A 17618-nucleotide genomic window follows, 5' to 3' on the forward strand; every position below is an offset into this window, starting at 1 on the left:
ATCTCTAGACTTAATAAAATAATTAATTTTGGGCCAGTGTTATGTTTAGTTTCTATTAGGGCCCGATTTCTCTTGTAATATTTAAACTAAAATGAAGTGTTACTGCTAGGTCATTTAGTTTTTACACAAACTAACATTAGACGACTACAATTCCTATGAAGAGCTAATTTTCAAAGGTTGATGTGCTGATAACGATTTCCACCAAACCTTGAGGTTATTGTAATTTCAATTTGATTTTAATTCCTTTTAATATTGTTGTGTTTTTTGCATGGTTAATTCAGGTTTTGTAGAATATGTTGATTTAATTCGATAGATGTATGTTTTTAAATTTAATTGCGTTTAACGTAGCTTTTTTGTTAATTCGCCCAATCTTTAACTGTTTGCTTAATTCAGAAAATAGGAGCATAAATCATATAATATCAACCACACTTGTTAAATCGATATTGTAATCGAATATGGATCGAATCCACTTAGGGAATTTGAGTTATGATAACCAGTGATATATCGGAACCCGAATTAGTAGATTAGCTCGTTAATTTTACTTGTAATCAAATTCTGTTAATCATACTCTAAACCCTCAAACCCCTCATCTTTCTAATCGTTTGGTTAATGTACGTCAAGAGTCCTTGCGATATGAATTGAGTGTTACTTCCGTACATTACCCTTATAAGATTGTTTTTGACCCGTGTGCGACAACAAATCAAATTGGTGTCCTTGCCAGAAACTCTTTGATAATACTAACTAACTTTAGAATCCTAGATTAGAGTCTTGTTATAATTATTTTGTTTTTGTTTTTGTTTGTTGATTTTCAGGGTTGCAGTATAGTAATAACTATTCCTACGTATCAGGTGGCTCTATAAGCTACTATTTTCAATTGCTCCGGATTTTTTTCAAGAAAATCAGAAGAAAAAAATCAAAATTTTTTGGAACTTGCTGACTATTTATTTTTAAAATTGTTTGTTGCTAAAAATCACAAACTCCTTGTTTTTCTATTTATTTTTATTTATCTTCTATTTTCATATTTTTTTAAATATTTGAAACTTTTTGTAGAGTCTTATTTTGATTTTATTTGATTTTTAGTGATAATTACATAATTTATTTTATTTTATTTTAATCATTTTTCATTTTTTCAATTGATTTTTTTCATTAGGGACATTGTTGGTATTTTCATAATTGTTACATTGCTGACTCATGATGTATGACTACTAGTGATTTTTGATTATGTGTTCTCCCATATATTTGATTCTGATTTTGAGTTTGATTGTTATAATATGGTTGAACAAATAACTCTAAGAGAACTTGTTTCACCAAATGTGAATTATAATGTACTTTGTATGAGTATCCTGAAGTTGCTGCACATTTTGGATTGAAACCTGATTAAATACACTTGTTGCCAATGATTAATGTTCTTGCAAGTGAGGATCCATATAAGAATTTGAAATAATTCTAGGTTGTATGTTCTACACCATTGAGCCAAATTCTGTAGATCATGTCAAGCTTAGAGTCTTTTCATTCTCATTGCAAGGTGCTGCAAAAGATTGGTTGTATTACCTTGAGCCAAATTCTGTCACAAGCTGGAATGATATGAAAAAAGTATTCCTTGAAAGATTTTTCCTGCCTGAAGAGTTGTTTCAATCAGAAAAAAATTGATGGTATTAGACAGGTTGACATGGAATGATTGACCGAATATTGGAAGAAATTCAAGCAGTTAGTGTTGAGTTGTCCTCAACACTAGGTACTTTTATGAAGGGTTGATACTGATAGACATAAATAGTTTGGATGCTACTAGTGGATGAGCACATGTTGATAAGACCCCAGCTGCAGCTAAAACCATATTTGAAAACATGTAACTCAACTCCCAACAATTTACAACTAAAAACAACTATGTGGTTCAGATAAAAAAGAGTGTATGAAATTCAAGCTTATTCTTCCCAAAAAGACCTAGAAAGAAGACTTGATGAACTAGCCTCACTTATTAAATAATTATCATCAAGTAAAGCTCAAACATAAAGATTATGCAAAATTTTCACTTCTCCTGAACATCCAACATATATATGTCCTACCTTGTAAGAGGGTGTAAGTATTGATTTGCCTCAAGCATACACAACTAACATTTACAATCCTCAGAGCAAAAACCAGTATAAGTACAACACTCCTAACCTATCCACTAACAGGTACCATCCTAACTAGAGAAACCATTCAAACCTTCGGTATGAAAATTCATCCATACAACAGCCTAGTCAACAACAGTTGATGTTACCGCTGCCACCACTACAAAACACTCCACAAGTAACCGCATGTGCATCTTTCGAACCTTCATTAGAGGGCCTTGTAAAGCAAATGGCTACACATAATCTCCAATTTCAGCAACGAACATATTCTAGTATTCATAATTTGCAGATACATATTGGATAGCTTGCCACTTCAATAAATGCCATGCAAGCTCAAGGATCCAACCAATTACCCATACAAATAGTAGTGAATCCAAAAGATCTAATGTAATTCAAATTTCCTTGAGAAATGGAAAAATTATTGAAGCGGTTGAACTAGCCTCATAAAAAAGTAAAAATGTTGTTTAGCCCATGCCTGATTATGAAGTTATTATTGAGAAAGAGTGTGTACCACCAATTTCTTTCCCACAGAGAGTAGTGAAAACTAAACAAGTGGATGAGGAAGATAAAGATAAGGAAATATTGGATGTATCCAAAAAATGGCGGTGAATATCCCACTTCTTGATGTTATTAAGCAGGTTCCCAAGTATGCAAAATTTCTGAAAGACTTATGCACTCATGATGACTTCTCGACAAGTGTACCGATAATGTCACAATAATAAAAAAGATTGAATCCATATGGACTGCCTTCAAGAAAGACAAAATGTGTGCAATATATAAAAACTAGTAAAAAAGGGGGATTTTTAAGTTTCAATGCGAAAAGTAAATAAGCGATTAAACAGAACTACAAAAGCGGTCAGGTTGTGTTCTAGAATCCCTTATTCCTCTCTTCCTGATGTTTGATTTCTTATATGAATGATCTTATCACTATAACCCCATGGCGAATTAACAAAACTGCTATAGCTGATCCCTCATGAAATAACTCATTAACCACTACTCTGAGCTTTCTATCCCTAGTCTGCCAATGTAAGTAGGGTTAGGCGATGTATAGAACATTAATTCCTTATGCCACTGCTCGGGGTCTCCTATTCCTATTTAACCAGCGTAAGAACAACAATTGCCTTAAGGTCAACACATTGGCAAAGGGTCAGTATTCCTTATGTTTCCAATATCAATTTAAAAGAGTATCTCACATAAAAAGCATTAAGAACAATAAGAAATTGAATGACATTATAGATCAAAAGGTTCATACAAAGTCAAATCAACAAAGAATCCAACAAAATCAAAACAGTTTCATCATAACACAACCTAACTTAGAAGAACTTAACTTCTCATAATTCATATTACAAGCAAATATCTAGAGGTAATTATTTTCCTTTGTTTGTTTTAAGTATAATTTAGTTGATGTTCCTATTGAATTTTAAGTTCTTGATAGTTGTTAGATAAGCCAAATTGTCGTGTCTTTACATGAGTTAAGAAACCCGAGGGAGCCCCAAACCAAGGGATAGAAAGATGAGAGTAGGAAATGATCTAGTAGTAGTTGTGAAGTCAGTGGCAGATGTCAATATAATTTTAGATTTTTATTTTGAGCTTGTTTTGAGAATTACCTCTTTATGTACCTTCCTTAAAGTACCTGACAATGAGAGATATTGTTAAAGATGGTGCTATAATGCTGAAACACATTGATATAAATTTTATGTTGGTTGATCCCTTAATAAAGGGACTCGTCGTGCCCATTATTTTCAAGAGTCAAATGGAAAATATGGGCATTGTGAGTCATTTTCACGTGTTCCATTAATGTGAATTTAAAATTTTATGTTGTCTTTTCTATTATGATGAGTTTATATTTCAGTTAATACTTTTTGTACATTAATGTTAACTTTTGTTTGACCTTATTGTTGTTGGTGAAATCAATTTTATGAAGTTTATATAGACATGCACATATATCAAATGTGAAATTAAAGCTTTGTTGGGATCACTTTGTCGGTGATCAACACTATTTTTGAGTTGAGGCGTTATGATAATCAAAAGTGAAATTATAATCCAGTGTTGTTAGAATCACTAAGTCGATGTTCAAAATTATATGGATCTACAAAAGGATCTGGATTTTTTTATTTATAATATTTTTTATTTGTGTATTTATTTTTATGTTAGCGGTGGGGAAATCGATGATAATTTAAATGCGGAAAATTTTCTTGTTTCCCCCACTATTTTCGTTTGCCTCTCATTTTTATCAACATATCTTAAATAATTCATTTTTAAAATTTAGAGAGTAGCGTCAATATAAGCCGACACTTTTACCAAACATGTAAATTTTTTGCATAGCCATGGTCCTTCTGGACGCTAAAAACAACAAAAATTATTTGCTTCCCTCCACAAACTTTTTTGCCTCCATTTCTATTATTATATCCTAATACTTTCATATTTTTTTATTTAAATCATAGTGACTGCCACAATCAACGCTATATTTGAGCAAACAAATAATTTTCGTTTGCCTCCACTTCTTTTATTATTATATTTAATATTTTCATAGTTTATGATTATATTTTAAAATATTTATAATTTTTTTTATATCAAGTTTTTTTTCTATAATTTCATTTTCAGCCTTTTTTTAATTATATTTTTAACCATAATATTTTAAATTTTGCCAAAAATTTAAAACTAAAATTAAACAAAACCAAATAAGATTAAAAATTAAATATTAATTTTCTCCATAATTTTTTAAATATTAATTTTTTTAATTAAGTCTAAAATTTAAACTTAAAATAAAATAAAACAAAAAATTAAATATTAATTTTCTTTTAACTTAACTTTCATATTTATTTAATTTTTAATTTAAATATTAATTTTATTTGAACTCAATTTTAATTTATATAAAAATAAATAGAAAATTTAGAAAATATAAAACAAACAAAAATAAAAAATCTAAACAAAAAAATGAGACATTCTTTATCCTAATTTTCATATAAGACTTAAATAAAAATATAAAATATAAAACAGAAAAAAAAAACACTAAACCAAACCATTCTTTCTCTCTCAACTTCCTCTACCCTTCTTTCTCTCTTTCGAAACCCATCGTTCCTCTCTTTTCCCTAACGAAAAGCATTCTTTCTCTCTTAGCTTTCTCTACAATTCTTTCTCTCTTTCGAAACCCATTATTTCTCTCTAATCCCTAACTGAAACTTATGTCTCTCTTTCGATTTGAAAAATTGGGTGTTATTCACAAGTGAAACTTTAGATGGTGTTAACTTGGTATTTTTTTCCAACTTGAGTGTTCTTGAAAAATTGAAAGATGGTGTTTAGTTTTCTATTGATTGTTATGCATGTAGAGTTCTTTGTAGGAAGGCAAGATTCAAGATGAAAAAAAATTGGGTTTGAGTTTAGAGAATTAGTTGAGGTAAATTTTTTGCTTAACATTAGAGATTATTTTTAGTGATTATGAGTAAAACAATTTAGAGATTAAAATTTTGTGTTAAGTGATTGTTCATCTCATTTTGTTTATATTGTTTATCATTTTTAAGTAATGTTTAGTTGAGGTTAATATGCTTGTAAAACATCTTGTTTTGTCACACATTAGGGCCTGTTTGGATTAATTTGTTTGAAGTTGTTACAATGTTTTGGAAGAGCTTAGTAAAAAAGTTTGTGAGTATAAGTTATTTTTAGATACATTTGAGAAGATCTCCAACATAACGACGGTCAAAGAAGCATGAGACAAACTTCAAACTTGCAACAAAGGAGTGGAACAGGTGAAAAAGATTCGTCTTCAAACTCTTAGAGGTGATTTTGAACGTTTATTTATGCAAGAGTCCGAGTTAATTTCTGATTATTTTTCTCGAGTACTGGTCGTAGTCAATCAACTTAAAAGAAATGGTGAAGATGTTGATGAGGTAAAAGTCATGGAGAAAATACTTCGCATTTTAAATCCAAGTTTTGACTTCATTGTTACCAACATTGAAGAAAACAAGGATTTAAAGACCATGACTATTGAGCAACTCATGGGTTCCTTACAAGTATACGAAAAAAAACAAAAGAGAGAGACTATGGAACAACTACTACAACTCAACATAAACGAAGCAAATTATGCGAATTACAAGAGCCAAAGAGGACGAGGTCGTGGTCAAGATCGTGGGCGTGGACGAGGACATGGAGGAGAAGGAAGAGGCAGTTACAATAACTACTCTAACAATGGAGAAAGAAGTTGGAATGTACAAGCAACAAGAGGTCGTGGAAGAGGAAATTCATGGTCGAGGTGTGACAAATCACAAATCAAGTGCTTCAACTGCAACAAGATCAGTCACTATGCATCTGAGTGTAGATTTTCGAAGAAAGTTATGGAGAAAGCTAACTTTATAGAAGAAAAAGGCAGAGAAGAAGAAACTTTGTTGCTCGCGTGTCAAAACCAAGTTGAAGAGAAAAGAAACAAATGATACCTCGACACCGGCACAAGCAATCCCATGTGTGGCGATCGAAGCATGTTCGTAGAGATCAATGAAGCGACAATTGGAAATGTCTCATTTGGAGATGACTCAAAGATATCGGTCAAAGGCAAAGGTAAAATTCTTATACGCTTAAAGAATTGGAGTCATCAATTACTATCCAATGTCTATTATGTTCCTAACATGAAGAATAATATTTTGAGCTTGGCAAAATTATTAGAGAAAGGCTATGACATCCACTTAAAGAACATAGTCTTTTCTTAAGAGATTGTAGAGATAACTTGATTTCTAAGGTGCCTATGTCAAATAATAGAATGTTCCTCTTGAACATTCAAAATGATGTTGCGAAGTGTCTCAAGACTTGCTATACCGACTCTTCGTGGCTATGGCATCTACGATTCGGACATCTCAACTTCGATAGTCTAAAATATTTGTCAAAGAAGGAAATGGTGAGAGGTTTGCCTAGTTTAAACCACCCAGACCAACTATGTGAAGGATGTCTAGTTCGGAAGCAATTCCGGAAAAGCTTTCCAAAGGAATCAACGTCAAGAGCGACAAAACCGCTAGAGCTCATACACACTGATGTATGTGGACCAATCAATCCAAACTCTTTTGATAAGAGTAAATACTTTCTCCTCTTTATTGATGATTATTCTAGAAAAACATGGGTTTATTTCTTGAAGGAGAAGTCAGAAGTGTTTGAAAACTTTAAGAAGTTCAAATCCCTTGTGGAGAAATAAAGTGGTCTTTCCATTAAGGCCATGAGATCTGACCGAGAAGGAGAGTTCATTTCAAATGAGTTCCAAAAATATTGTGAAGACCATGGGATTCGCCGCCCACTAACGGTGCCAAGATCACCCCAACAAAATGGAGTAGCAGAGAGAAAGAATTGGACCATACTTAACATGGTGCGAAGCATGCTTAAGAGCAAGAAGATGCAGAGAGAGTTTTGGGCCGAAGCAGTGGCATGTGCGGTTTATCTAACAAATCGTTCCCCAACAAAAAGCGTGCATGAGAAGACATCACAAGAAGCATGGAGTGGAAGGAAGCCTGGGATCTCTCACCTCAAAGTGTTTGGAAGCATTGCCTATACTCATGTTCCTAATGAAAGGAGAACAAAGCTCGATGATAAAAGTGAGAAGTATGTATTCGTCGGTTACGACTCAAGCTCCAAAGGGTACAAGCTCTATAATTCAAATAGTGGAAAGATCGTCATAAGTCGTGACGTGGAGTTCGAAAAAGAAGATTGTTGGGATTGAAGTGTTCAAGAAGACAAGTACAATTTTCTTCCTTACTTTGAAGAAGAAGACGAGATGGAACCACCAATGATAGAGGAAAATATTACACCACCGGTCTCACCGATACCAAAGTTGGATGAAACAAGCTCAAGTGAGAGGACACCACGACTAAGGAGTATTGAAGAGCTTTATGAGGTAACCGAAAACATAAATGACATTAACCTTTTTTGTCTTTTAGGTAATTGCGAGCCTCTAAACTATCAAGAAGCAGTTGAAAACGTAAAGTGGAGAGACACCATGGAAGAAGAAATCAAGTCAATCACGAAGAATGATACATGGGAACTTACTACACTTCCACGAGGACATAAAGTAATCGGAATAAGATGGGTGTACAAGGTGAAGTTGAAGTATGTATTGTCTCAAGATCAATCTGCTGACATTTTCACTAAGCCACTCAAGTTGGAAACTTTCGTGAAGCTGAGGAATATGCTTGGACTCACAAATCAAGTTTAAGGGGGGATGTTGAAATATTAAACTTGATGTGGGCCTAATTTTATTATTTGATTTTGGGCTTAGTTATTTGGGCTTAGTTTATTTTGGGTAATGTTTCTAGAAAAGTCTTGTAGTATTTGGAGTGTCTAGATATTTTTTAGGATTATAATATTTTCTAGAATACTCTTTGAATGTCTAAGTTGATAACTCTCTAGAATTAGTGTGTCTAGAGTTCTCCTTAGAGTATTATAAATAGAGATCTAATCTTACACTTTTGGATCAAGTAAAAAATATAAAGTTCTCTCTTCCATAAATAATTCTCCTACCTACCAAGTCTCTATTCAAGCCTCTAATATTCCCACACATTTTTCTTAAACACAAAAAAAATTTATTTCCAACACCACTTGTCAGTTTGAAGGTCTTCTGACTTTCCTTACAAGATTGTTAATGATTCAATCTGCTATTTGGGAGATCTTCCCTCCATTTCTTGAAGAAAAACTTTTTGTAAAGCAAATATATAAACATATTTTTGTTATTGTGATGAGAGTGAAAAACATATCCTTGATGGGTTCCCCATTTTCAAAATGCAAAACTTATTTTTGTATTTATTTTTGTTGGTTATTTTGGGGAATTAGAAAAACCACTGATGACATTGTTTGAGATTTGCTCTAGTAGAATAATGGGGAGATGTCTAGAATAGTATGATACACAATGATGACAGATCATTATGCATACTCTTTTGGAAAATGGAATATTTTCAGTATAATGATATGTTATTTAAGTTATCACTTTAAGGACTTGTATTTTAGACTTCTTAATGTCGTATATTCATTTGTAATCTCTATTTTTTTTAGTATATTATTTTTGTCTGTTTAGGTTTTAATCCACAGTATGCTTTCTGCGAATTCTATACTAATTTACATTTTGATTGGTGAATGAGTTGGATATTTGGCTTAATGCAATTGAAAGGAGGCATACAAATGTAGAATTTAGTGTACGATATATTGTTATTTGAGATATTAAGAAGACTCTTAATGTTAGTTAATGACATGCAGTGGTCGAAAATATTTGTCCACAAATTAATATAAGACCGAATGCTTGTGCGTTGGAGTTTTGTATTTATTTGCTAAAATGTGTTAATTTGTTGTTTTATTTCCTAATGGCTAAATTCACATGTATTCATATTCTCGTAATGTAGTTCATCTAATGTGTTCATTTTCCCACTTATCTCAACATGTATTTATATTCTAAGTTCGATTATATGTTATTTCCTTTCTATACAGTATGGCAGGTTTAATATATCTGTTGAATTTCATCGGAATTGTGTTCTTTGATATGCAATATGGCAGGTTTGGCTCTAGAAGGTTAACATTTTGATGCGGAGGAGTAGGAATATCTGATGCCTACTATTGTTCCAAAATTGTAAATTTAAGGAGTGTCAAGACCGATTTATATAATATCATGTTCTTATTCAATAATTTGATATGTTTTTAGTATTTTTTTACTTAATGTATGCTTTGATATGTTATTAGTACTTTTTTACTCAATATATGCTTTGATTTGTTATCAGTACAACGAGACATTTGCGTCTAAATATTTATGTGATACATTTTTTTGGTAACATGTTCTTATTCATGATGTTGTTATAGATAAATAATGAAAATGCTTTGATACATGTTCTTTGCAACATGTCATTTGATATGTTCTTATACAATAATAAAATCGATTATTCAGAAGACTAGTTTAATAATGTTACAATTTAATGTAATCGATTTTTGTACGAATGAGAAATAGATTTAAAAAAAATACCAAAAATACCAATATTTATTTTTAAAAATATTGTATAATAAAAATCAATTTATCATCACCAAACACTGACGCTAAATTAATAAACAAAATAACAGTGTCGCACACAACTCTTGTTATATATCTCACATAACAATGTAGCGTCTACTATGACCCTCACTACTTAAACATGTGGAACCATGTAGTGTCCCTCCAAAACGTCGCAACTTCAACACGTGTAATCCTAACATTGCATTCAATCGTCACAAATTTAACACCGTAAATTGTAGCGGTGGGGTGAACTGACGCTATGCATGAACATTTTCTATTATACTGTCGATCATATGCGACGCTAAAAGGACACGTGTACCACATTAGCGTCGTGAAGGACCTATGATAGCATAAAATATATTATTTTTTAGCGTCTTATTCCATGCATTATCTTCCCTATAGAGTTACTCTTAACCGATGCTAAGGTAGCGTATCATTGGCTAAAAGCTACCGTTAACTTTTTTGTTTAGGGCGTCAACCCCATTCCCGATGCTAGACTGACGCTAACCCCATTAGGGTTAGTTTTTGGCCTTATAGCGAGGTCTTTTGGCTTACGCTAAATTATTGTTTTCTTGTAGTGTCAATTGAGATTGCTCCTAACTTAACAAAGCACATTGTTGCAAATTGGAAATTATTTCAACATCTTTTAAATCAAATGTCTTTCTACCGCTTTAACATTTGTAAAAATATAAAATTATATTATAAATTAAATTTTTTAAATTGTTTAGTTAACCAAAAAAAATAGAAAGAAAATCAAATTAATTTCTTCTCCTCTCTAAAACAAAACATTATGTTATTGATAAATACATATGGTGTCTATAATCCGGAAATTCATTCTAAAATGTGTATATTGTTTGATGTTGTTTCAAATGTCTAATGAAATGTTAATGAATTATTCACTGAATGCAATAATTTTGTGTTACATAGTTGTATTTGGTAGAGTTTTTATTAACTATAAACCATCTTATATAGTTTACAATTATTGTAGGTTCACAAATATTAATGTTTCATGAATATTTAATTCACATATTGTTGGGTCTCAAATGTAAAAGTGCTAAGGTCTCATATCGATTAGGAATAGAGAAAATATTAGGTTTATAAAAGAGGTGATCCATATCTCTGATGCCTAAAAGAAGTAAGAACATCAACAGTGTATTTTTAAAAATATAATTAACGTTAATGTTTATTTATTTAATAAATTGAGATATACACTTTTTTAATTTAAGTTATATCTACTTATAATATACATAATATATTTTATTGACACTTTTAAGAACAACATATTAATATTTATTTTTGAAGTTTTTGTATTTTAAATTATATACTTCTATAAATTTTGATGGTTGTTATTATTATAGACGACCATTATATAGAACCATATTGATTTAATGTGTCAATATTATATATTATAAATAAAATTTAATATATTCGAATAAATATTATATAATTCATCATAAAAATAATTTATATAAAAAATTAAATTTATAAAAAAATGTTAATATTTTTACACGTTAGCGTAATAAAAAAACAAATAAACGGGCATTTCGTGTCCATTTGAACGCTACTAATAATGGTAATAATAATCTATAACTATCTATCAAGGGATACAGAAAACTGGACTGACATATTTTCATTCCTATTTTACCCTTTAAACTTCAATTTATTTAATTATAAAAATAAATTGATGACAAAATATATATACATATATACACACACACACACACACAGAGAGAGAGAGAGAGAGAGAGAGAGAGAGAGAGAGAGAGAGAGAGAGAGAGAGAGAGAGAGAGAGAGAGAGCAGAGAGAGAGAGAGAGAGAGAGAGAGAGAGAGAGAGGAGAGAGAAGAGAGAGAGAGAGAGAGAGAGCAGAGAGAGAGAGAGAGAGAGAGAGAGAGAGAGAGCGCGCGGAGAGAGATGGAGAGGAAGGGAGGGAGGTCGGGAGGGGGGAGGGAGGGAGGGAGGGAGGGAGGGAGAGAATTTTGTAACTAACTTTCAAATCTCAAATCTAAAACATTCAGAATTTGTTACCAATGTAACTAACTTTAGGTTTATATATATTCACCCAAGTTCAAATGTAAATGAAATGCAAACTTAAATAAAATGAAACTAAAACTCAAATACAACTTGAATTTGAATTACATTTCAACACCATCCCTTAATTCATATGCAAGATTAAAAATCGACGACACCAATTCCATTCCTCGAATTGATAAAGTATTCAGTTTTGATTGCATTGGTCAACATATATGGAAGTTGCTTATGAGTGCTGATGTAAACAACCTCAAGCGCTCCATTATGAACTTGATCACGCATAAAATGATACTTAGTATTGATGTTCTTACTTCTTCCATGAAACACTGGATTCTTGGCAAGACTGATGTATGATTTGTTGTATATCATCAATCTGACTAGTTTGCTCACCTTGAACTTTAGTTTCTGCAGCAAATTCATCAACCATACAATATGACATACTTACAAAACACTAGCTATGTATTATGCTTCACAAGTTAATAGTGCAACCACTGGTTTCTTCTTGGAGCAACATGAAATGGGAGCTCCTAAATACATAATCATGTACCTTATAATGCTTATCTTATCTACTATGTTCCTACACCAGTCTGAGTTTGAATAACATACTAGCTCAACATCATCTGACTCTCTAGATGGAAACAAAATTCCATGCTTTAGAGTCCCTTTGACATACCTTAGTATCTTGACTGCATCTTGGTAATGTGACCACTTTGGTTTGCTCATAAACCTACATACTATTCCAACTGCATAACATATGGCATACATGATGTTAAATAGACATCTAGATATCCAACCAACTATTTGAAGGTTGTAGCATCTACATCCTCACCATCAACATCATAATCCAACTTACGATTTGTCTCAGCATGTGTGACTGCTGACTTACAATTCATCAACTCAAATTTCTTCAGCAACTCAAGTTCATACTTTAGTTGATGTATAATGATTCCCTTTTTAGAGTGTAAAATATCAATCTCTAGAAAATATACCATATTTCCAAGGTCAACCATATCAAATGCATTCATCATCACTTTTTTGAATTTGTTTATCTCAGAAGTACAACTCCCTATCAAAAGTATGTCATCTACATAAAGACACACCAAAATCACATTGCCATCAGAAGTATGTTGCACATACACACCATATTCCATTTCACATTATTTAATTCCAGATGCTTGAAAAATGAATCAATTTTCAGATTCCAAGCCCTTGGAGATTATTTCAGTATGTACAAGGCTTTATGTACCTTGTACACCATCCCTTCTTTGTGCCCTATCACAAATCTATGAGGTTGTAACAAATAAACTTCTTCTTGGAATGTACCATTTAGAAAAAAATGACTTTACATCCAAATGTATCAAAGGTTAATTCCTATTTGCAGCTATATTAATAACAAATCTTATGGGTTCATGTCTAGATACGAGTGCAAACACTTCAAAGTACTCTAAAGTAGACTTTTGTAGGAATCCTCTAGCTACTAACTCTGCTTTATGCTTCGAAACTGGACCATCCTGCTTCAACTTTATCTTGAAAACCCATCTCACATTGATGGCTTTCTTGTTCTGAGATAGAACACTCAATTCCCAAGTCTTATTTCTTTCAATGTCCTCAAGTTCTTCCTTTATGGCGTTCACCCACACGTTCTTCTTGAGTGCATCATTGACGCTGACAGGATCAGACTCTACCATCATGGCACTCTGTATGACTTTCCCTTAAGTGTCAAACTCAGTATCGTGAAGCAACTTAAAGTCTACAAGTTTATTTCATATCTGTTTGATTCTCCATGGCCTCTAGAATTGCATAAGTTCGCCTTTAGAGGCAGTATCACCTTAAGAAGCTCTACTATCATAGTCAGAGTCACCTTCAGACCCAATCTCACCTTCAAAGTCAGAGTCATCTTCAAAGTTAAACTCACCTTCAAAGTCAGAGTTATCTTTAGAGCCAGACTCACCTCCAATGTTAGACTTACCTTCAAATACAAAATCTCCTTCAGAGGTAGATCAAACTCTAGTGTTGATATTGCACTAGAGTTGGATTGGGTTTTGTTCCAATCCCATGTTTCTTATTCTTTCAATATGACATCTCTGTTGACTTCAACTTTGTTGGTGAGTGGACAATAAAGCTTATACGCACATGTATCGTGGTAACCTATAAGCAACATGACTCAGCTTCCGTCATCCAATTTCCTTTTAGTAGCATCTGGTATATGTTTGTAAAATACATAACCAAACACCTTAAAATGGCTAACACTTTGAATGTTTCCATTCCACTTCTCAATAGGAACGACTTCCTTTAACTTCTTTGTTGGACATCTATTGAGCACATATGTTAACATGGCAATTGTTTCACCTCACAATGTGTGAGGTAGATTCTTCTCCTCCCGAATTATCAATGTCATGTCAAGAAGAGTTTTATTTCTCCTTTTAGCAATACCATTATTTTGTGGAGTGTATGGAGAAGTCACCTTATGCTCCATACCATGTTCCTCATAGACTTCTTGAACTATGTTGAATTGAACTCACCTCTACCATCGGTTCCGAGGATCTTTAATCTTTGTCCACTTTGATTTTCATCCTTTACTTTGAACTTATTGAACTCAACAAACACCTCGTGTTTGAACTTTATGAGTGTTACCCATGTCATTCTTATGAATTCATTCACAAATGACACAAAGTACTTGTTTCCTCCAAGTGAAGGTACCTCAAATGGCTTAAATACATAAAATGCACCACACCCAAAGCATGAGTTTCTCTCTGAGGAGTTTCTGTTGAGAATGATAATCTTGGTTGCTTGCCTCTCATGCATATATCACATGATTTCTCCGGTGCCAAAATCTTTGGAATTCCATGTACCAGATTCTTTGAACTCATATGCCCTAAGCTTCTGAAGTTCAGATGTCTCAGTCTCTTGTGCTAGAGCTTACTTTCCCCTTTAGCACTTCTAGCACCAAGGCCTTAAGTGTCTAATGTTGCAACTTTCACCTTTAATGTATTATTTCTTCATAGTTCATACTGCATAATCAACTTCTGATTACAGTCATAAAACTTTAAGAGATTGTACTTCATGGTTACTAAAAAAACTTTTTCAATCAACTGGCCTACACTCATCAGATTTCTATTCATGCCAAGAACATACCGTACATTCATAATCAGTACAGTTTTGCCATTGTTCCATTTCACTCTGAAATTTCTCATTCCTTCAGCATTCAGATACTCATCATCAGCGCATCTGATCTTGGTATTTCTACCAGATTCAAAATCAACCAACCATTACTTATTTCCAGTTAGGTGATTTGAGCAGCCAATGTCCATATACCACTAATCTACCATTGCTCAACCTGAATTCTCATATGCCATCAATAACGCAGGTTCATCATCAGAGTCTCCTCTGGCTATGTTGGCTTCTTCACCCTTTCTAACCTTGTTTGACCAAAAATCATCACCAAAATGAACAAACATTTTGCAACTGTAGCATTAAACTTTTCTCTTATGAAACTTCTCCTTTCCATTCTGAACAGTTTTATGTTTCTTCTCACCTGGATTGGAGAGTTCTGACTTCTGAACACCACCATTATACTTTTTCTTGTTCTCTATCCATGCTTGCTTCTGGTTCTTATTAGTAAAGAAGCTTTCAGAGTCCGAGCTTTCAGAGTCTGTTTTATCTCCCTTTTAGAGTTTGTCTCGGTCAGACGCAACTCTTGTGCCTCTAAACTACTCTGGAGCTCTTTAACTTTCATGGTGCTGGTGTCCGATGACTTCTCAGAAAATGTACCAATAATGTCGAAGTAATAAATAGATCGAATCCACAAGGGCTGCCTCTAAGAAAGACAAAATGTATGCAATATATAAAAACTAGTAAAAAGGAGGGGGGTTTAGTTTCAGTGCGAAAGGTAAATAAACGAGTAAACAATGCCACGAAATCGGTCAGGTTGTGTTGTAGAATCCCATATTCCTCTATTGTTGATGTTTGATACTCTATATGAATGATCTAACCACTATAATCTCACGACGACTTAACAAAACCGCTATAGTCGATCCCTCACGAAATAACTCACTAACCACTACTCAGAGCTTTCTATCCCTAGTCTGCCAGCGTAAGCAGTGTTAAGAGATATATAGAACGTTAATTCTCTATGCCACTACTCAGGGTCTCCTATCCTTATTCAACCAGCATAAGTACAACAATTACCCTAGGTCCAACATACAGACTAATGGTCAGTATTTCATATGTACCCAAAATTATATTAAAAAAGTATCTCACATAAAAAATATTATGAACAAGAAGAAATTGAATAAGATTATGTATCAATAGGTTCATACAATGGTCAAATCAATATAGAATCAAACAATATAGAAATAGGTTCATCATAACACAACCTATCCTATAGGAGTTTAGCTACTCATAGCGCAATTAACAATACCATAATTGATAGGTGAAAATGACATAAGAAGTCCCTTGAAGTGATGACCTACAATGGCTTCAAATTCTCTAAAAATCTCCACATGTGCTCTCAAATTCGCGCTTCAAGGCCTAGAAATGTGACCATCGCGTGTGTGATATCCTGCATCGTGCACGCGATGCAACTTTAAATGACGTATCGCGTGCGCGATGCTGCGTGATGGTGGATGTAGTTATTTTCGAAGTTGCATCCTTTTTTGCTCCTTTTTCACTCAAATTTTCACTAAGTCCGCAATTTGCACACATAGTTTTTTTCCTCATTCTTTGGTCATTCTTCTTCATTTTTGCTCGACTTTCACTTGTTTTACTTCGATTCTTCGACTAAATATATGCAATAACGGACTGACATCAAAGTCTGTATACTACTCTACGACTTCAACTATATAATCAAATTAAGGAGTAATTGATCTTAGTACCTTTTCAATGATTACTTGTTCGAGATCGTTTATCCACAAAATTTCATCTGATTCGTGACCACAGTCACTCTAGAGATGTAATCAGGCACCTTGTTCTTCATGCTGAGATTCTGATATTGCTTGCGTAGTGACTGCAGCTTTACTTTCTTCACTAATGTGTCACCACCATAGCACCTGACTAGTGTATTCCATGTCGCCTTCGCCGTCGTCGAATCAACAATATTCTCAAACACCTTCGTATCAAAACACTGATGGATATAAAACAATGCTTTCTAATCCTTCTTCCTCTTTTCAGGTTGCACATTTTCTTTGCGCTACTGTTGCATTTTCTGCAACCGACATGTAACTGTCATTGACGAGATCAAGAGCATCTTAAGCTCCAAATAACACACATATTTAAATTGATTACCAATTCCAATTATTTCCGTCAAATACTGGAAACTTTGTACTCAAGCTACCATTTATGTCGTTCATCTTCGTTCTTGTGCAAATCACTCTGTTAGCACCAACATTCGTGTGTTCCAAACCATAAGAATTAAAATCTGTGAATTTGAGGAACAAAATCAATCACACACCTCACTACACTCGTGTTTCCCTGTGA

General features: G+C 33.1%; 1 protein-coding gene across 1 annotated transcript; it reads right to left on the reverse strand.

The window, feature by feature from the left end:
- Nucleotides 1-13507: 13507 nt before the first annotated feature.
- LOC127082666 (uncharacterized mitochondrial protein AtMg00820-like) lies at nucleotides 13508-13831 on the reverse strand. The gene has a single exon (XM_051022893.1). The coding sequence runs from the start codon at nucleotides 13829-13831 to the stop codon at nucleotides 13508-13510; it is 324 nt and encodes a 107-aa protein (XP_050878850.1).
- Nucleotides 13832-17618: the final 3787 nt, after the last annotated feature.

Source organism: Lathyrus oleraceus, chromosome 5, assembly GCF_024323335.1.
Source record: "Lathyrus oleraceus cultivar Zhongwan6 chromosome 5, CAAS_Psat_ZW6_1.0, whole genome shotgun sequence".
In the NCBI taxonomy this organism is placed as follows: Eukaryota; Viridiplantae; Streptophyta; class Magnoliopsida; order Fabales; family Fabaceae; genus Lathyrus; species Lathyrus oleraceus.